This window comes from Glycine max, chromosome 5 (assembly GCF_000004515.6).
Source record: "Glycine max cultivar Williams 82 chromosome 5, Glycine_max_v4.0, whole genome shotgun sequence".
Lineage (NCBI taxonomy): Eukaryota > Viridiplantae > Streptophyta > Magnoliopsida > Fabales > Fabaceae > Glycine > Glycine max.
Window position 1 is genome coordinate 41,879,604 of NC_038241.2, and position 17,840 is coordinate 41,897,443.

At 31.5% G+C, this 17,840-nt stretch overlaps 3 protein-coding genes across 3 annotated transcripts; 1 reads left to right on the forward strand and 2 right to left on the reverse strand.

The window, feature by feature from the left end:
- Positions 1-587: 587 nt before the first annotated feature.
- LOC100805073 (actin-interacting protein 1-2) lies at positions 588-6,007 on the reverse strand. Its single transcript, XM_003524300.5, has 6 exons — positions 5,276-6,007; positions 5,012-5,173; positions 4,461-4,647; positions 2,637-3,059; positions 1,573-1,980; positions 588-1,420 (listed from the first exon to the last, which is right to left on the reverse strand). The coding sequence occupies exons 1-6, from the start codon at positions 5,668-5,670 to the stop codon at positions 1,163-1,165; spliced, it is 1,833 nt and encodes a 610-aa protein (XP_003524348.1). The 5' UTR covers positions 5,671-6,007; the 3' UTR covers positions 588-1,162.
- A 1,826-nt stretch (positions 6,008-7,833) lies between these two features.
- LOC121174924 (uncharacterized) lies at positions 7,834-8,686 on the forward strand. The gene is made up of 2 exons (XM_041015765.1): positions 7,834-8,443; positions 8,588-8,686. Exons 1-2 carry the CDS (start codon positions 8,031-8,033, stop codon positions 8,661-8,663), a joined length of 489 nt encoding a protein of 162 aa, XP_040871699.1. The 5' UTR covers positions 7,834-8,030; the 3' UTR covers positions 8,664-8,686.
- A 4,371-nt stretch (positions 8,687-13,057) lies between these two features.
- Positions 13,058-15,092, reverse strand: MFT (phosphatidyl ethanolamine-binding family protein MFT). The gene is made up of 4 exons (NM_001249965.3): positions 14,808-15,092; positions 14,652-14,713; positions 14,519-14,559; positions 13,058-13,525 (listed from the first exon to the last, which is right to left on the reverse strand). The coding sequence occupies exons 1-4, from the start codon at positions 15,054-15,056 to the stop codon at positions 13,305-13,307; spliced, it is 573 nt and encodes a 190-aa protein (NP_001236894.2). The 5' UTR covers positions 15,057-15,092; the 3' UTR covers positions 13,058-13,304.
- Positions 15,093-17,840: the final 2,748 nt, after the last annotated feature.

Here is a 17,840-nt window from a genome sequence, read left to right on the forward strand (position 1 = left end):
GTTTTTAACAGTGAGAGCAGATGAGCACAACCTCGGTTTTACTTCACGGGAAACAAATTGTACTTTTAAACCGTGCCTCCTCCGATAAATGAAGTACTCATGTCATTCAGCTCATCAGCTGGAAGACATGTTGTAAAAATATGACGCTTATATGAATTGATTTTGGACTGGTTCTAGATCGTTAAGAATCAGTCCAAGAAAAATTTGAAAAGAATTTGATTTAGTAGCTCTGATAGGAATTGATTTTGTTGAGATATACACAGAAGAAATATTATGTTGTGTCAACTTCAATTTATATAAACAAGTTAATAAATAATTTTGAATTAATATGAAATTTTGTATGTGATTAAATTTTATAGAAAATATTATTTAATTAAAAGTTATCAAAAATATAGTTGTGAAATATGGTTCGATCCGGTCCGTGCCTGTCTTCTTACTTGATTATTAACCATCTTTTTTTCTTGAAAAATTTCAAGGCACTTACTCTTCATATCTAAAGATAACTTAATTCTGAAAATGTATGTAGATCCCAAACAGAGGTCTTCATTAATTCTTGAAAAAAAAAATTGTTAACCACATTGAATAAATTGAAAAACAACAAACACACAAAACTGCATTCCAACTACAAAGAAACATTACAATCAATCTGGCCTCAAACAGGGGCAGCTGATTTAGTGTATCCTCTAAAGAATTGGGGGGGTTTGGGTGAGGAGAAATCACTATCTGTGTTCTCTAATCTATCAACACTTTTAACACAAAAACTCGAACTATCTATATTGATCCCCTGAAATGTTCACAAGATCCTTTTGACAATTGACACAACTATTAAAAATCTTTGGTATCATAAATTGCTTTTAGATTCCAGAGCAAACCAAGACAAATAGTGATGTACACTGGTACCATCATAGTCTAGATATCAAAACTCACAAAAAGCAGCTACTTATAAAAGGCAACAAGAAAATGGCCCCAACTTTATACCACCAATGTCAAGAGTGACCACCAAACCGATGCTTGAAATTTGCAAGAGGATTGTGTATGACCAACTTATGGTGATAAGCACATCCTCACCAGTCTTGACTTTTAGAAGCCTTCTAAAGGAAGAAATTTGAAATCCAACAAATATTTCCCAAATTCACTTATCTTCCAAATTGACCTTGATCAGTCAACGAGGGGTTATCCTCCAAACACGGATAAAAGCATCCTCACCAGAGCTAACCAAACTATACTCATCAGTAAATGCTAACCCATAAACCCCGCCTAAATGAGCACCCTTTATGGTAATTCTACTAGATGCAGGCTGATAAACTTCATATATGATGACACATGTGTCAAGTGATCCTGTAGCAATCCTAAGGCTATCAGGGGACCACGCAAGGCAGTTTATCCTAGCAGTATGGTACAACATGTTCTTCAGCTTCACCTGCAAAAGAGGGTGGTGTCAATGGTTACATAATTAAGCACACAATTTTTTCTTACTTTCAATCACAAACACATCCAAAAGCACAATAAGCACATTAGAGAGAAATCATTAAACATAATACTTTGGCTATCAAAGCTCATAGTTGTACTTACCTCTCGGGAGGCACGGTCCCACACTATAGCTTCTCGATTGACATCCCCTGATGCAAACATTGAAAGGTCTGGGGAATAACGTATGACACTAATAGCACCCCTATGTTTCTCAAGGACAGCCTCTTCTACAAGAGTATCGCCAGAAATAGAATATATGTGCAATTTACCATCCTGTCCACCGATAATGGCTTCATTTCCATCAGGTGAGACAGCAGATGCTGTCACAATAAACCCAAGATTAATGGTTGACACAATTTTGGCACCACGCAACATGACAACTCCTGAATCAATTGAAACTAGGGCAAGTTCAGGAGAAAGAAGTGCAACACTCAAGTCCTTTGGTTGACTTCCTATATCAATGGCTTCAGCATCTCCACACTGATCCCCATGTAAAGAAACTCGCCTTATCTGGTTGACAAAAGAGAAAAGAAGTGGAAGGATCAGTGGAAGAAACCAATACTTCTCCATAATATTCATACACTACAGAAGCCTTGGAATTTGCTACCCCTCCGCCACCCCAAGGAAAAAAAAATTGCCCATATCTTAGCATAAAAAATCACTAAATGAAGATCTACGTCACAAACCAGAGCCTCAGTCTCCTTAGAGAAGGCTATTCTCCATCAACTAATGTGATTACCCAAGCATGCCTCTCACGCCCTCCTCTTCCTCCCTATATTTCAACTACTTGACCCTAACCAATTTGCTAAGTCAGCATAACTAATTCTCCCTATTCCCTTTTGCTGTCTCCTGGAATAAACTTTCCAGATCTTAGGCTTGTTTGTGCTTGGGTCCAAATCCAACAATTGGTCCAAGTACTGTTCCACCTTATTTTCTAATCCAGCTCCATACCCAAGTGCCCTGTCAGAAACTTTACTACCAATATACTTTATATGGATTATGCCACACAAAAAATTTATTTCATCACATAAAAAATATATTATTTAAATGCAATGACAAGTATCATGATTTTTTTTTAATCCAATAGAAGAGACGGAAATTGAGTAAATGTGGTGTAATGATTATCATTCTCATATAAGCCAAAGGAATATAAGCAAAACATTCACCTTATTATCGAATCCAGATGTAACAATCTCTTCTTCTACAGCTGCTAAGCATTTGATTTGAGAATTTTCCTTCCTTTGTAGTTTTTCACTATATCCAATCCCTTGAATCCACTTAACTATTAAGCCATCATAACTGCTAGATAAGAGCACTCTAGGGTTACTTCTAAGAATAGTTAAGGAGGAAACATTTTTCATATGTCCAGAAAATGCTGTCGGGGCTTTATCAAGATCACTTGCTAAAAATATAGATATTGTCCCACCAAGAGAAACAGTGACAAGATAATCATTCAACCATAGGCACCCCACTAGCATGTCTTCAACTCCACCAGTGCCAGGACAAGTCAATGTTTTCTTCACCTTTCCGTTATTGTCCTCAGTAATGTCCCATACTTTTGCAGACTTGTCGGCAGATACAGTCAGCACCTAAAGGCACCATTACAACTGTAGATCAGATTGTCATTACTCAAAATGTGTGTTGCAGTCTTACAGTGAAACGGAACAAAGAGACTTGCACAAAAGATACAAGTAAAAAAGAAATGGAGGAAAAACTAATAATCCTGCAAAATCAACAGTTTGTTTAACTACATACTCAAAACTTAACTAGCATGAGATTGAACTATGCAAACTATATCTAACATGTCAAAGATATCTAGTAACAAGCAATCAACACAGGTATTACAACATCAAGAAGTAAAATTGCAAACACCGATTGCTCAAATATTTATATATATATATATATATATATATATATACTATCTTTTAAACTAGATAGAATGTTTTCCCAAAACAAACTACAATAAAAAAGTTAAAACGTGCATTAAAAACATCAGTTCCAGAGTAGCATCAGGGAAAAGTAAAATGTATGTCTGGCTACCAAAAGAAGTAAAACAAAAATTTACTTCATTTGTTTTATAGTATGTTTATTAGGTTATTGAAAATATTAAAAGAAAAGGCAACTATTACTAAATATTATACGAAGGTAGCAAGTGTGAAGTTTTGTAATATGTTAACATCAAAAAGAAAAGAAAGTGATCAACCATTATGTATTAGAGAGAAGAGGAAAGGAGATATAGACGGGAAATGAGTCAGCACGATTGATACCCCTTAGTTAATTAGTTAAAAAATACTTCCTCCACCCAAAATGACTGATGTTTAAAGTTTTTTCACACAGATTACGAAAGCAAGTATTCCAAGAGAATTAGTATTTATTAGGAGATAATTTTACTAAAATATCATTGTTCTCTTTTTTACTTTCAATAAATGCATAAATAAGTCTTTCAAGACAACAATATTTATTAGAGAGCAAATTTGGAATAGATGTTTGAATATCTCAGTGAAAAATGAGAACATCAGACAATTTTAAATTTTTTTTCAAAGGCTAAAACTACAATTATTTTGGGACGGAGGGAGTAATTTGTGATGTTTGTTGGTTAAAAGATCGAAAAGGAAGTTGGACAAAATCATCAAGGGAGATCTTAGACTTAATAATATTTTTGAAACTTTGATTTTTAATCGTGCCGAATGACATTGTGTGATCCATGCGGTCGACCTCACCTAAAGGAGTGGGATAAGGCTTTGTTGTTGTGGTTGTAAGTTTGTTGGTTAAAGAAATAAGGCATGTTGCTATAAATTACAGGGGAGTTAGAGAGGAAGTTATCTTGTTATTTGTGAGAGAAATGGGGGGTAATGCAGCCTTCTATCTTTGTAATTAGGGTTTACCCTTATTTCTTCTTTATACTATTTAATAAGATACCAGGTTAGATTTCTATCACAGTACGTCTGAGGATGAGGGTCTTTGCCATAAATAATCAGAAGTTAGCTCACCAGCTTTCCATCAGGACTCCAGCTAACAGCATAAATACTACCAGTATGCCCACCTTCAGAAGACAACTCACCAATCTTCTCTGCACTGTTTCCATCGAATATGATACCCTTCTTGTCAGAACTTACACTTATAAATTTACTGCCATCCGGAGAATATCTTACACAATTCACAAAATTTGAATGATCCCTGCACATAACCAAATTATCACGATATCAGTTATCTACCAAGACTAGCGTAATACACAGAAAGGACCAAAGACAAGAACAAACCAAAACAGATGCACCACCAATCTCGCAAAGTAAAAATAAAAAAAAAAATCCTCAGAGACAATATTTATTCAGGTGATAAATGACCACAAATTCACAAATTTATAGCAATACGCAACAGTTTGGATTCCATTCCACCTAAAAATCCTCAAATGTAGAAATGTAAACCGCACACGTTTTCATCCTTTTTTTTTTCTAGAAGAAGGAGTAGCACAGATGCAACTTTGAGAGAAATACTGCTCTCAGCTGTATCAAAAGATGATTTTCTTTCTGCCAACAAGTACCTGTGAGACAGCTTAAATCTAAAGGGAGGTCCCTCATAAAAGTTAAGCAGAAAATCCTCTCCACAAGTGACAACGCGAAAAGGCCTCGTGGGTTTATAAGCACAACTCAAAACCCGACGTGAGTGACCATCGAATTCACCAACATTAGTCCCCGAATCCCACCTTCATCACCACAGAGTAACAGATATTAGTAACGCATTGGATCTTAAGTCAAATGAAGTCAAACAGATTAGATCACAGAGAGAAGCTTCTAGAAGAACTGACATAAAAGCGCGGACGAAGGACTTCCCTTTGCCTTCGCCGCAGGCAACGATTCTGAGACCATCGGGGGACCACTGAAGGTCGTCGATGCGAGCGGAGAGGACTCTAAACTCCTTCTTCAAAACGAAGTCGTTTCGCGTGCCCCAGATCCTGACGGAGCCGGAGGCGTCGGCGGAGGCCACCCACTCGCCGTTGGGGGAAAAGCGCGCCACGGTGGCGGGGTAGGCGTGGTCCCCGTACACGGACACGTTTAGGGGGTTCTGGAGGTTCATCATGACCACCGATCTGCCGTTGGTGTAGACGATGGAGTTGGACTTGGCATCGCCGGAGATCAGAATCCCACGGCCGCGCTCCGTCGTGGGCATGCACGCGTACGTCTCCAACAGCTCGTGGCTCATCTTGCTGAATGCTCAAAGGGATTTGTTTCAGTTTGTGGTGTGCTCACTGCTCAGAGCCTCAGACAGAGAGAAAGAGAAAGGTGTGCAGAGCAGAGCACGATGCCGGAACCGACCAAGCTCTATTGAACAACACAAATACAAGCAACAACATACCACCACACTCTTATGTTAATAATTTTAGCAATTACATTTTTAATTGTTTAATCACTTATAATTTTTATACTAAAAATATATGATATTTAAATTCTAATGATTATATCGTCATTCCTCTCATTTGTAATGTGTATAATTTTGATTGTTTTTTTAAAAAATTTAGTCAAATAACCTATCAATTATTTTTTAACTTAAAACTCTCAAATTCTCGTTTGTATGAATTAAATCAATTATAGCATATTCTATTTAACATTTACAAGGAAAAACAACAGTTTCTAACAAAGTTTAAAAAAATTTGAATTTTCCTTGTTAAAATCCTAATTTTACATCTTATAAAATCTTTCAAATTCTGATTACATTTTTATTAAATATTTTACTTCCAAGCTTTTATTTTAGAACGAATATTAATCGCTACTCTAAAAATACATAAAAATATGTATTCATGTTATTTTAAATGTACTTCCATATGATTTTTAATAAAAACATTCTTCCCTTTTAATTTGGTTCAGATTTTAAGTGTTGAAATTGCAATATACATATTTCATGTGTTTCACTCTTGTATTATTAATCTCAATAACTTTTTTTGGTCTAGATTAAAAATCATGTGTATTTTTTAATTTATTAGATTAGAAACTAATTACATTATGTGTGACAGTTATTCATCGAAAAGAATTTTATACATATTAAAAATTAAATACATATAAATTGTTTAACTAAATAAATCATTAAAACTTTAGATAAATACGAGATGAATCCTATACTTCTGTGGTTTCGATAACATGGAAATAATCTATTCATCAGTTCGGATCCATTTGCCCCAATCACGATTCTAGAAGACATTCCCAGCTATGATAAATCGTCTTCATCTTTCGATCATCAGCTAGAACACATTATTTTACATACATCAAGCAAAAAAAACCTCGTATCCCTTTATATAAAAAGGAAATCTCAAAGACCACAGAAGAATGTTATTTCTCTTTATAATATACAGTCTTTCATGTTAGGTATAGTTTGTTGATTTCGAAAAAGGCGAATAATACTTTATTTTTAAAAGTTGTCTAGTAAAACAGAAAAAAAAAATTGTTTCTTTAAAATAAATCGAAGTAAACATGTACTGGGGGTATTGAAATTTAACATCACTCTCTCATCAAACCAAAATTACTAGTATTTTTTTGGGGAAAACTAAAATGGGCAATGTCCCAAATTATATGTTATCTATGTTTGAATTATAAAACAAATTTAGAACTTTAATTTTTTATTATTTTTTTTCGTTCTTGACATAATTAGTGTGGACAAAGTTAGAGTTTTATGAAATTGATTCCATTGCATGATTAAAGAGAGATTTTAGAATATACAATTAGTTTTTGTTTGTTTGATATGTATTTGAATATTTCATTCACTTTAATCATTGTTTTGACTTTTTGTTTTTTTTATGATTTTCTTTTTCATTCTGTCTATTCTTGTTATTTGCCAGATGAGACAGTTTGGAAGAGCACGTAGTAAAGGAAAAGAAAATAACATGATATGTCATTTATGAATAGGATGATATTTCTTTACCAAATTCAAGCATGACATGTTTATCTATTAGTTGCACTAATTCATATTGAAATTGATTATTGGATCTATGCTTGGAACATAAATATCAAATTACGAAGAAATGTTTATTCTAATAATTTAATAAACATTTTACTAATAAAAACAATCTAACACTTAGTATTTTGTGTCAATAAATGATAATTTTTTTGCAATTAAAAAAAAAACTACTGACATATATATTATTTTCATGTATAAGTTTTCATAAAAACGAATAAAACAAATAACGATAGGTCTGAACTTTTAATGTGAGGTAAAAACATGCTAAAAAAAAGTTATTGAAATCGATCCTTTAAAGTTTAAACATGCAGCAAAATTGAGTTTCATGCAAAACTTGTTTGCTTCACAAGGTTTAGCATGAAAATCTATTGTTCTCACCAATCACCATCAATCTATTATATCTAGTATTTTATTGTATTTTTATTTAATTAATAATAAAAATATGTGATTAAATTTTACACTGCACTCTGTGCGGTGTATTTTTCACTACAGGGATCCAAATACCTAAGGACAACACCGTGTATAAATCAAAGTTGATTATGGCACTTGCTATTTCCACTCTCCTTTTATATTAATACACTCCCTTTTTTTTTATACCCAAACTACTCAATGAAATGCACTCCCCTTGTCTCTTTTTCCCCAATTTGATTATTTTTCGGAAACCAGAAAAACACACTTCCATTCCACCACGCCACTCAACCTTCGGCCAAATTAAAACAGTCATCGTCGACGAAGCCGTAGTGGTAGCAACACTGAAACCACTTTATGAAGATAAAGTTCTAGTTGCTTCATTAGAACAATCTCTCAGAGAGAAAGACCAATTTTCCCACATACCATATTTAATTCCGCTACCCCTTTCTTTCTCTCTTCAAGTCTACAAGTTCAGAAATAAATTTGCCCCAATTTTTCCAAATCTGCAAATTTCAAACCAGATCTGCCCCAATCTTGCACTTTCTGGCAACAATGGATACATCCACAAAAGAACAAAGATCACCCATCTGCAAATACAAACAGAGGTCACCGTCAGGTTTCAATTCAACAATTTTCCTCAACGTCAAGTTTCAATTGCTTTTTTGTTTCTCTCAAACTACCTTGGCATTTGCAAAGTTCAACAAGTTATTTCAAACTGTCAGTACCCGAATTAAATTAACAACACGTTTGGATTTTACAGGAGATACAAGAATTGGGGAAACGACCAATTTCTCATGTGCACATTGAAAAAATTGAACAATTTGAGAGGAATATGAATAAACGGTGAATTATTAATTAATATTACCTTGGCATTGCCGCCTCACCCATGCCTCTCTAGAGCGTCATTTAGAAAGAGGGGAGTGTAAAAAAAATCCTAGAATCTATTATTTGGTGAGAGGGTATTTTGGGTAAACAAATTAAAAAGGAGTGTATTAGCAAAAAGAAGGAGTGAAAATAGCAATTTCCTTGATTATTGTTGATGATATTTTCATTAATTTGGGCCAAACTAACAATCCATATAGTAAATTAAATCTTTAGACTAGGCCCAAGCCCATTAGGATTTGCATAATAGGACGATTCATTCCCCTAAAAATTCATCAAACATATCCTAAAATGATACAATTGTGAGTGTTGATTGAGTGACAAGATAAAAAAAAAGTTCTAACAAGAAATTGGTAAGCCTCCTTTAGGTATTTGCGAATTCAAGATTTATAACTTGATTTCGAGATTCTTAAATTGAAATCAAGCTCCCGATACCCGACTTGGAAGCCTATAACCTAATTGCGGCGCCTAAGGGTAAGGGTTGCTTTGGATTGAACGTCCGTTTTGGCAAGAATGACATTCAGCTAAATCCCCGTTCGCAATTTCCAAACATCAAGGTACCTCGTTTGATGCAGTCTCAGTAGACGTTTGGATATGGTTCCCTTCAAGTAGATGTTTATAGTCGACCCACAGAAAAAAATCAAGATAACCAATCATTTTCTTACGGTAAGTTCAATTTTACGCTTTCTATGTGTGTTAATTAAAATCAAATCATATAATCTCTTCAATAGTTTTCCACAAATGGAATAAAGATAATTGTCGGCCAATTAGGATTTGTACAATACAATGATATCCATCAAACATTTTCTAAATTGTTTACAGCTATGAGTTCTAATTGACCGATGCGATTAAAAAATTCTAATGAGAATTTCACAATTCTTCTTCTTTAAGGTGTTTATGAATTCAATATTTTTTTTACCTGATTTCGACACTCTTTAAAAAATGAAATCGAGCTCAAAATCCCAATTTTGAAGCCTCTTTAATAACCTAATCGCCATGCCAGCTCCTACACAAATTAAAGTTTGAATCTCTTCAACAATTTTCTTCAGATGTTTATCATTGTCTGAAGATGGAAGCCGATAATCAGCCAATTTTTCATGGTAAGTTCAATTTTATATTTTCTACATGTGTTAAAAAGAAATGCAAGAAGATAATAAATTCTTAAGTATGGATTGCATTTGATTTCAACATGTATATGACTCTTCATCCAATCTTGTCTATTATTTTGCGTTTCTCAAAAACTTGAAACTTTTGTTTGGATCCATTTTATCTTTGTAAATGTTTAAGATTTGTATGTTAGGATAAATTCCTTAATTCTTATATAGAATGTCATGTGGGAAATGAGGGGTAATTTAGAATGTTATAGTTAGATTTCAATACTTTCAACAATTGTTTTATGCAATAATTAAGAGAATTGAAAACGAATGATAGTGATCATATTATACTTTTGTAATGAGTATAACTTAATAATAAAAATGTTGTATGTATTTTTTAATTAACAAATATTAGTTATTAATTTATTATTTTATCAATTAAAGAGATTCAAATATATGGATTTTTCTTTTTTCTTTTTCTTTACAAAAGTTTTATGCATTAACTCCCAAGATATATAATATATAATATTTTTCCTTTTCCTTTTTTTAAATACAACTTTATCAATTTGAACAATTACTGAATTACCATATATAGCAGTCCTAGCTAGACTCCTAAAGTATAATTCAAAAAAGTATAATATGATCAATATCTCTCATGAACCTTGAAAGTCTACTCCATCTGCTATGTCAAATATCATATTTTATCGAACTTATATGGATGTATAATATGGAGGTGGTGTAATAATTGGTTTACATACAGCTTACGAAAGTTCAGGAATCCTGGTGCATGGAAGAATATCCACAATTGGACACTAAGACTATGAAAGGTAAGTTTAGTACATCTTCATCCCCGCCTTTCACTTGTTTGAAAAATGAGAGAGAAACAAGTTGAGAGAAAAAAAATATACATAGGTTGTTATTATTATTTTATCTTTTTACATAATAGGTATTATCATCCTTCCACCCTTGATTGTTCTTAGTAGTTCATTTAGATAATCCATTATGTTCCAATGTGACCATTCTATTTTCTCTAATACATAATGTAGTATAAAATAGCCTTTACATGCTTTTTTTATTTTTAGTTTAATTATAAGTTATTTTAAAGTTCAAAGTATGAGTTGAAAGTAAAAACTTATAAATTTAAAAGTTGTTTTTTAAAATTATTTTATTATTTTTAAACTTAAAAATTACTTTTATGTTAAATATTGAATTTTGGGATTAAAACATGTTGAGTCATATTTTGCACTCCAAATTCAAGGTAAATAAGTGTAAGGTAGGGAAAGATAAAAAAAAAATGGAAATAGAGACCACATAAGAACAACAAATTCAATCTTATCACACTAGAAAAAAGATATAAGAAATTTAAAAATTCATGCAATAAGAAAAAAAAAGTCCATCGTATCACACTAGGAAAAAAATTTAAGAAATTTAAAAATTGATGCAATAAGAAAAAAGAGAGAGACAGAATGAGCTTGTGAATATAATTATCCTTTGTAATTTGCAATAAAAAAGAAAAAGTAGAAATCAAATTAGTTCATAAATTTTTTTAATAGTTTTTTTATTATGTTTTTATGAAAATGATTTTTTTAATTTTGTTTGATCCATCTTCTCCTTTTAAAGAGGGGAAAAAATCTAAAATAGATTGTTTCTAAATATATATTTTTTCTATGTTTTATGTAATTTTGGAGAAAATGTATGAGGTGATTTTTAAAATCCTCTATGAAGTTATATTATTCAAAACTACTCAATCACCAATACTTATTACAGGTGACTTCTTCTAGGCCTTTATGCAAATTATTTGATCCACTAGTTAAGACTTTAATATATATATATATATATATATATATATATATATATATATATATATATATATATATATATATATATATATATATATATATATATATATATTGTGCAGTGGATTGACACTTTTCATTTAAAAAATATTACAAAAAATAAAATTTTAAAAGAAAAATTAATTATGTTGATTTTATTTAAATCTCTTAGGCATCTAAAAGCTTTGAATGTACAAAAGCTAGTAATTCATTATCAAATGATATTGTCATCTTAGAGTGCATATCTTGCAAACCTGTGAGTATTATGATATCAATGATTGTTACGTTAGTCAGGATTACAGGAAAGTATAATTTTTTAGTGCCTCTGTGACAATCCTTATCTTCTGGTGTGACATCAAGTTTTTGTGATTAATATATTTCAATTGAATTAATTAGAGAAATGTTCCATCCTTTTACAATTCATCTATCTAGTTTCATTACGATTTAATAAGGATAATTTCATATATGAAAGTTTAGTCGAAAAATTTATTTAATGTCTGCTGGCATGACGTGCATATGTAATTAATGTTATCAAACCTACATTTTGTATTGAATTTGAAGCTAGATTGATTTGCTTAGAATGATTATTTTCAATGTATATACATGTTAAGGAATATATAGAATTAATAGACATTTGATAAATTAACAAGGCAAACCATTTTCATCTAAAAACATGACTAGCTACTAGAATTAACACCCCAGATATGAGTATCATTCTAGGCAACCATTTTCATCTAAACCAAAGCCAGACTTTATAAGTTTAATATTAATGATTCATGAATAACTCATTTGCACACACATGTCTGTCATAAAAAAAATTAAATTTACATAAATATTATTATTTACACGAAAACACTTTTGTATATATACTCTTTCTGGTGATAATTAAAAAAATATTTTATTTATAATTTTTTTTGGCAAGTCTTAAAATTTAAAGAGATAATTATATTTACTTGAAAAAATGATTATATTATGAAACAATACATTCTGTAATCATTTTTATAATTTATTTTATTTTATTTCTATTGCATCATCAATCAGTCAAATTTATGAATACAATTTCCCATGTAATCTGATAATTCAGGTAAAGAATGATAGTTACTGAGAAAAGTTTAATTTGCTTGTTATTATTATTATTATTGCTATGAGATTCAATTCTTGTAAATCATAATAAATATCCTTTTAAAAATTCAACTTTTTACGTTTCTTCCTATATTTGTATTTATAAGTTTGTCTCCAATTTTTTTAGATTTTTATATCATTATAATTAAAACAGACTTGCATGACTCATAACAGTAAATTATTTTAGATTTTTATATCATTATAATTAAAACAGACTTGCACGTACCCACAACAGTAAGGATAAATTGGAAGGATAAACACATACATATACACAAGCAGTGAAGCACACCAACAATTAATAAAGATTAACTTTATATATTTGATAGAGTGAAAGAGAGGTATATATATAGAGAAAAAAAGTTATCAAAGCCGGGGAAATGGTCGGCACCACTCATGTCTTGGACAACTATATTACTTTACACACACCCTCTCCCTGCATTATTTACGCACTAGTCATAGATTTTATATAGTTCTGATATCTTAAAAGTATATTCCAACCATGCATATCTCAAGAGAGACACTGATGGTTACAATATAGCTAGATTCAGCGCCTCTTAACAGCAGGTTCTTTTTGAGAGTTGAAGTAGACAGTGGCCACTGGAAGTCCCAAGTCCAATTGCCTGGCAAAATAACGAGTGTTGAAGCTTGCTCGAGTTGGTGGTTGCTCCACAAGACCTAAAGGTCCTTTCTGTTGAAACAACACAAAGATATAGCGATGTATTCCAATAGGTGGTCTTGGTCCCACATATGAAACAATCTCTTTTCCTGCAAAGAAGACAATTTACTTGATTAATTACTAGATTTCTTTGTTTCCCTGCAAAGAAGACCATTTACTTGATTAATTATTAGATTTCTTTGTTCCGCATGAATCAAATTATTATTGTTTACAAGAAATCAATGTTAACTGTTGAAAGTAGGAAAAATTAATCTAATATCCTGTATGCTAGATGCGAAGATTATATTTTAGAAATGACAGGACCAAAGAAAGGTGATAATTCAAAATATTTTTACTTTGGAGTTGGAGAAATATTGCTTCATGTTTGACACATTTGCTTGTGATGGAATTCTGAAATTTGATAACATGCAAGCTATGGGGCACGTGTGATGATCTCATAAAAGGAGATTCCCTAGCTAACACATGTTATCTAAATTGGTGCATGCACGGAGAAAATCTAAAATTAATTTATTGAAGAATGGTTTTAGAGAAAATATGACAGAATAATTGAGAATTTATTTATTTACTATACTTAACAATTATTTAACGATTATTTCAGAGAATTTAGAGATGGAATATTTGTTGTGACACGTGTTCATAGCAGGCACAAGCAGGACACGTGGGGGATGGTGGACATTGGATCCAAATTTTGGTAGATCACAGGTGTGAGAGTACCATTTGATGTATAGAAAGAGAGTGTGCACACAAGATGTGACATAGCCCTGAAATTCTGTGATTTTTTTTTCCAGAAGAAATCTGAAACATGCATGCGAGGAGCCTAGGTAGGAACATGCATGTTGATTTTGCCAGAAATGGCCTAAGATTTTTATGACCAGTGAAGAAAAATGTTTCTGAAATCGAGAGTCAGTGCGATGGACGCCCAAAAAATTAAAAAACATGATGTTTTAGCCCGAAGAAAAGAAAAATTAATTAAGTAGAACTGAACCCAGTAGTACTCATGCATGCAACATCATGAAACTTTTATAAATAGAAGAAAATAAAAATGTCATATATGAAGTAGACCAAAAGATTTCTTTTACTACCGCGAAATGGGTTTGTTCCTCCAGGTATGTCAACTAAGATCCTGGAAAATAAGTGGAAACAGCAAGATCATATCAGTTTATATATATGGAGTTAGAAACTAAGAATAGGAAGAACTAAAACAAATTTACTAACCAATGTATCCACTCGCGCATGCTTGGTTCACTGGGGCTAGGTGCGTCAGGATCAGTCATAACCTGTAGGCACATTAAAGAAAAAGAGAAAGCATAAAATTAAGAAAAACCTTGATGCATGCATGTGAGATCTCTCAACAGAAACATGAATGAATACCAGTGTGTAGAGGTTATCCATGTTGCCGGTGAGGGTGAGCTTAGGAGGGCTGATGGCAATGGATGGCTTGATGTCACAGCCATTTGTGACGTGCTTCGACCCAAAGTAAACGGACATGTTGACTGAAGGAATGAACATGTCTACCACATCGCCGATCACGCGACCAACCACTAGGGGATCCACGGAGGCTGCCATGACCACAAAGGTAATGCACAAGAGAGAAAAAGTACTCAGAGACAAATAACGCATATATAGAAACTAAGCTAGTGAGAGTTTCTGGTGGTTGCTTACAGTGTATAGGGTAGGGTTTATATAGCTCAAAAAGAAAAGAAAAAAACTGAAGGGTAAAATATCAGGGACCTCTATTTTGTAATTTTGTGATCATGCATGGACCATCGTAAAATCAGGGACATGCAATGGATGACACGTTGGTGGATTTGCAGAGAGTAAATCAGTCATCTTCTGTTTCTTTGTGACAAATGGCCATATCAAAGCCGCCCATTTGAAACTAACTGCATCAGAAAAACAGTAAATGGGTTCAAACTTCAAGCCATGCTTGCTCTACAATATAAGCAGAGTGTGTGTAACGTGAGAATGAGGGTGCAAATTGCAATGGTGGTTTCTGCAGTAGGAGAACAATGCCTCTTTTCGTAACTCCCACAGTTCCTTGTTTGTCTATAGTGAGGTGGGGCCATGGCTGTTTAAAGGGTTTCATAAATGGATGACGTGGAAGATTCTTCAGTGGAGTTAAAGTTAACACTCATTAAAGACATAAAATAAATGACTTATGAGGTCACTCTGTTAAAGGTAATTGGATGCATGTATTGACAGAGAGATATTATCCCCAGCTCTCAAAATAAAAGAAATACTTCATAATATGTTAGAGGTGACTGGAGTAATATTATTTTACCTTAAAAAATATTATTTTAAGTGGATCATTAATTATGGTTTCTCATTCAATATGTTTTAAACAAATTATATTCACACAAAAAATATATATTTCTATTTAATTAAGAAAATAAAATATAAAAAAATTATGTTACCTTTGAGAATATTATTTTAAGTGGATCATTATTATCTTTCATTCATTAATTATATTTTTAGACAAATTATATCCACACAAAATGATATAGAATCCATATAAATAAAAAAGAGAAAAGATAAAATAAATGTTATTTTGTCTTAAAAAATATTATTTTAAGTGGATATTTATTGCCTTCCATTCAATGTATTTTTGGACAGATTATACTCACAAAAACATATAAAATGGGTGACGTAATAATAATAATGAAAATAAAAACATTATATAAAGTATTATATTCTTTTATTGTATATTTAATGAATTTAAGTTTATAATTTTTTAAAAACTTATTGTTTTATACAATGTAGAATAATAAACAATTTTATCATTATTTGTAATATAAAACTAGGGATGCACTTCATTTTTTTTCTTATTTATTTTATAAATTGTATTACTTATTTAGACAATTACCATTATTTACCTAAATCAATTAGTATAAAATTTTTCTAATTTAACTTGTAGTCTCAAATTAGAGACTTAGATATACAATTAAAAAATTAGGAGAGAGGATACCAAGTTTTAATTGTTTGCTCATATAGTATTTGAATTCCTGCATTGGTTATATATTATTTACTATGCAGTCATTTATTTTATTTATGAATTTTAATTTTAAAATAAAATTAAACTATCAAATACAATATATATATATATATATATATATATATATATATATATATATATATATATATATAATAGTATTCTTGAAACTAAAATTATTATCTATTTAAATTATTATTTATTCAAATCCTTTATTAGAATTTTTTTTTGTCGTAGGATTCAAATAAAGGACCTCCGCACTTAAAGAGTATTCTTATATGGAGTTATAAGGTTGACTTTGTGATAAAAGAAGAAAAGAAATGATAAAAGATTGTGAATTTGAACTATTCTACTAACAAAAAATTAATATTTAATAACCAACATTTGATGAAAAAAAATTATACACATTCTTATTATGTGAACTAGTTTGGATCAATATAATATGATATAATTGATAGATAATTTTATCTCAACATATGATCAGTATTTGATCTTACATCCATACATATCAAGAAATATATACTGAACAGTCATTCTTTTAAATTGATCTTAGTTCAAATGATAAATTCTTAGATTTTAACTAATGGATACCCCAATTTTTTTTAAAAAAAACCATGCATGCCCAAGTGAACCAAATGACTTATTTTTAGTAGACCACCATATTCACTGTGCATTTATCCTATCATGTTCTCAGATACAAAGTTACTTATTACTTGTATACAACTAAAAATTAGTAAGGACACAAAGATAGAGAGCTTGGGGAACAAGATAGTAACAATCGGATTCCCCTAATAGGAACCCAAACCTAACTAATTAACGATGGGCCTATTATACTATTTAAAGGCCCCCTATGGGCATATGCTCAAAGGCCCAAGAGGAGGGTTTAGTGGGGGAGCAGAGTTTGTTAATTGTTTAAGCCAGAGAAAGGATATAGGTGAGGTAGAACATAGGAATATGAGGTATAAATTAAATCGTAACAAAGGTCCGGTGTTCATTTTTTGAGCGTTTAGTTTAGGGCCTAGGGAATTATCTCTGGTTGGCAGCAATAGTGCTCTTATCTTTTAGTACTTTTTTTTTCTTCTGTTTCCATGTTAAGAAATTACTTGTTAGCAACACCTTAACTTAGAAAATAAAAGTTGAGAAGTTTCTTTTCTAATGAGATACACTCTTTATAATTCCAACTCAATTTTTGTTTTTTTAAAGAAAAATATTTCCATTTATTGATTTTTAACTAATAATTTTAGAGTACTATAGTTAACAAAATCCTAATTCAATTCTTCCTTTTCATCGTATAGGTATTTATACCTATCATTGGCTTTGACAATCTAAACTGCAATTTTTCAACAGAAAATTAATAATGTGACATTTTGGTTTGAAGCTTGTGGATGTTTTTAGGAACTTTGAATTAGATTTCT

What these genes read in the sequence shown, in the direction of transcription:
- LOC100805073 (XM_003524300.5), bottom strand. Translation starts at nt 5,670, where the DNA reads ATGAGCCACGAGCTGTTGGAGACGTACGCGTGCATGCCCACGACGGAG. An exon ending in TCCTTCGTCCGCGCTTTTAT is followed by an intron (nt 5,174 to 5,275) that starts GTCAGTTCTTCT and finishes GTGGTGATGAAG; the next exon opens with GTGGGATTCGGGGACTAATG. An exon ending in CATCTGGATTCGATAATAAG is followed by an intron (nt 1,981 to 2,636) that starts GTGAATGTTTTG and finishes TTTGTCAACCAG; the next exon opens with ATAAGGCGAGTTTCTTTACA.
- LOC121174924 (XM_041015765.1), top strand. Translation starts at nt 8,031, where the DNA reads ATGCACTCCCCTTGTCTCTTTTTCCCCAATTTGATTATTTTTCGGAAA. An exon ending in CAAACAGAGGTCACCGTCAG is followed by an intron (nt 8,444 to 8,587) that starts GTTTCAATTCAA and finishes TGGATTTTACAG; the next exon opens with GAGATACAAGAATTGGGGAA.
- MFT (NM_001249965.3), bottom strand. Translation starts at nt 15,056, where the DNA reads ATGCGTTATTTGTCTCTGAGTACTTTTTCTCTCTTGTGCATTACCTTT. An exon ending in TGGATAACCTCTACACACTG is followed by an intron (nt 14,714 to 14,807) that starts GTATTCATTCAT and finishes ATGTGCCTACAG; the next exon opens with GTTATGACTGATCCTGACGC. An exon ending in ATGCGCGAGTGGATACATTG is followed by an intron (nt 14,560 to 14,651) that starts GTTAGTAAATTT and finishes CTTATTTTCCAG; the next exon opens with GATCTTAGTTGACATACCTG.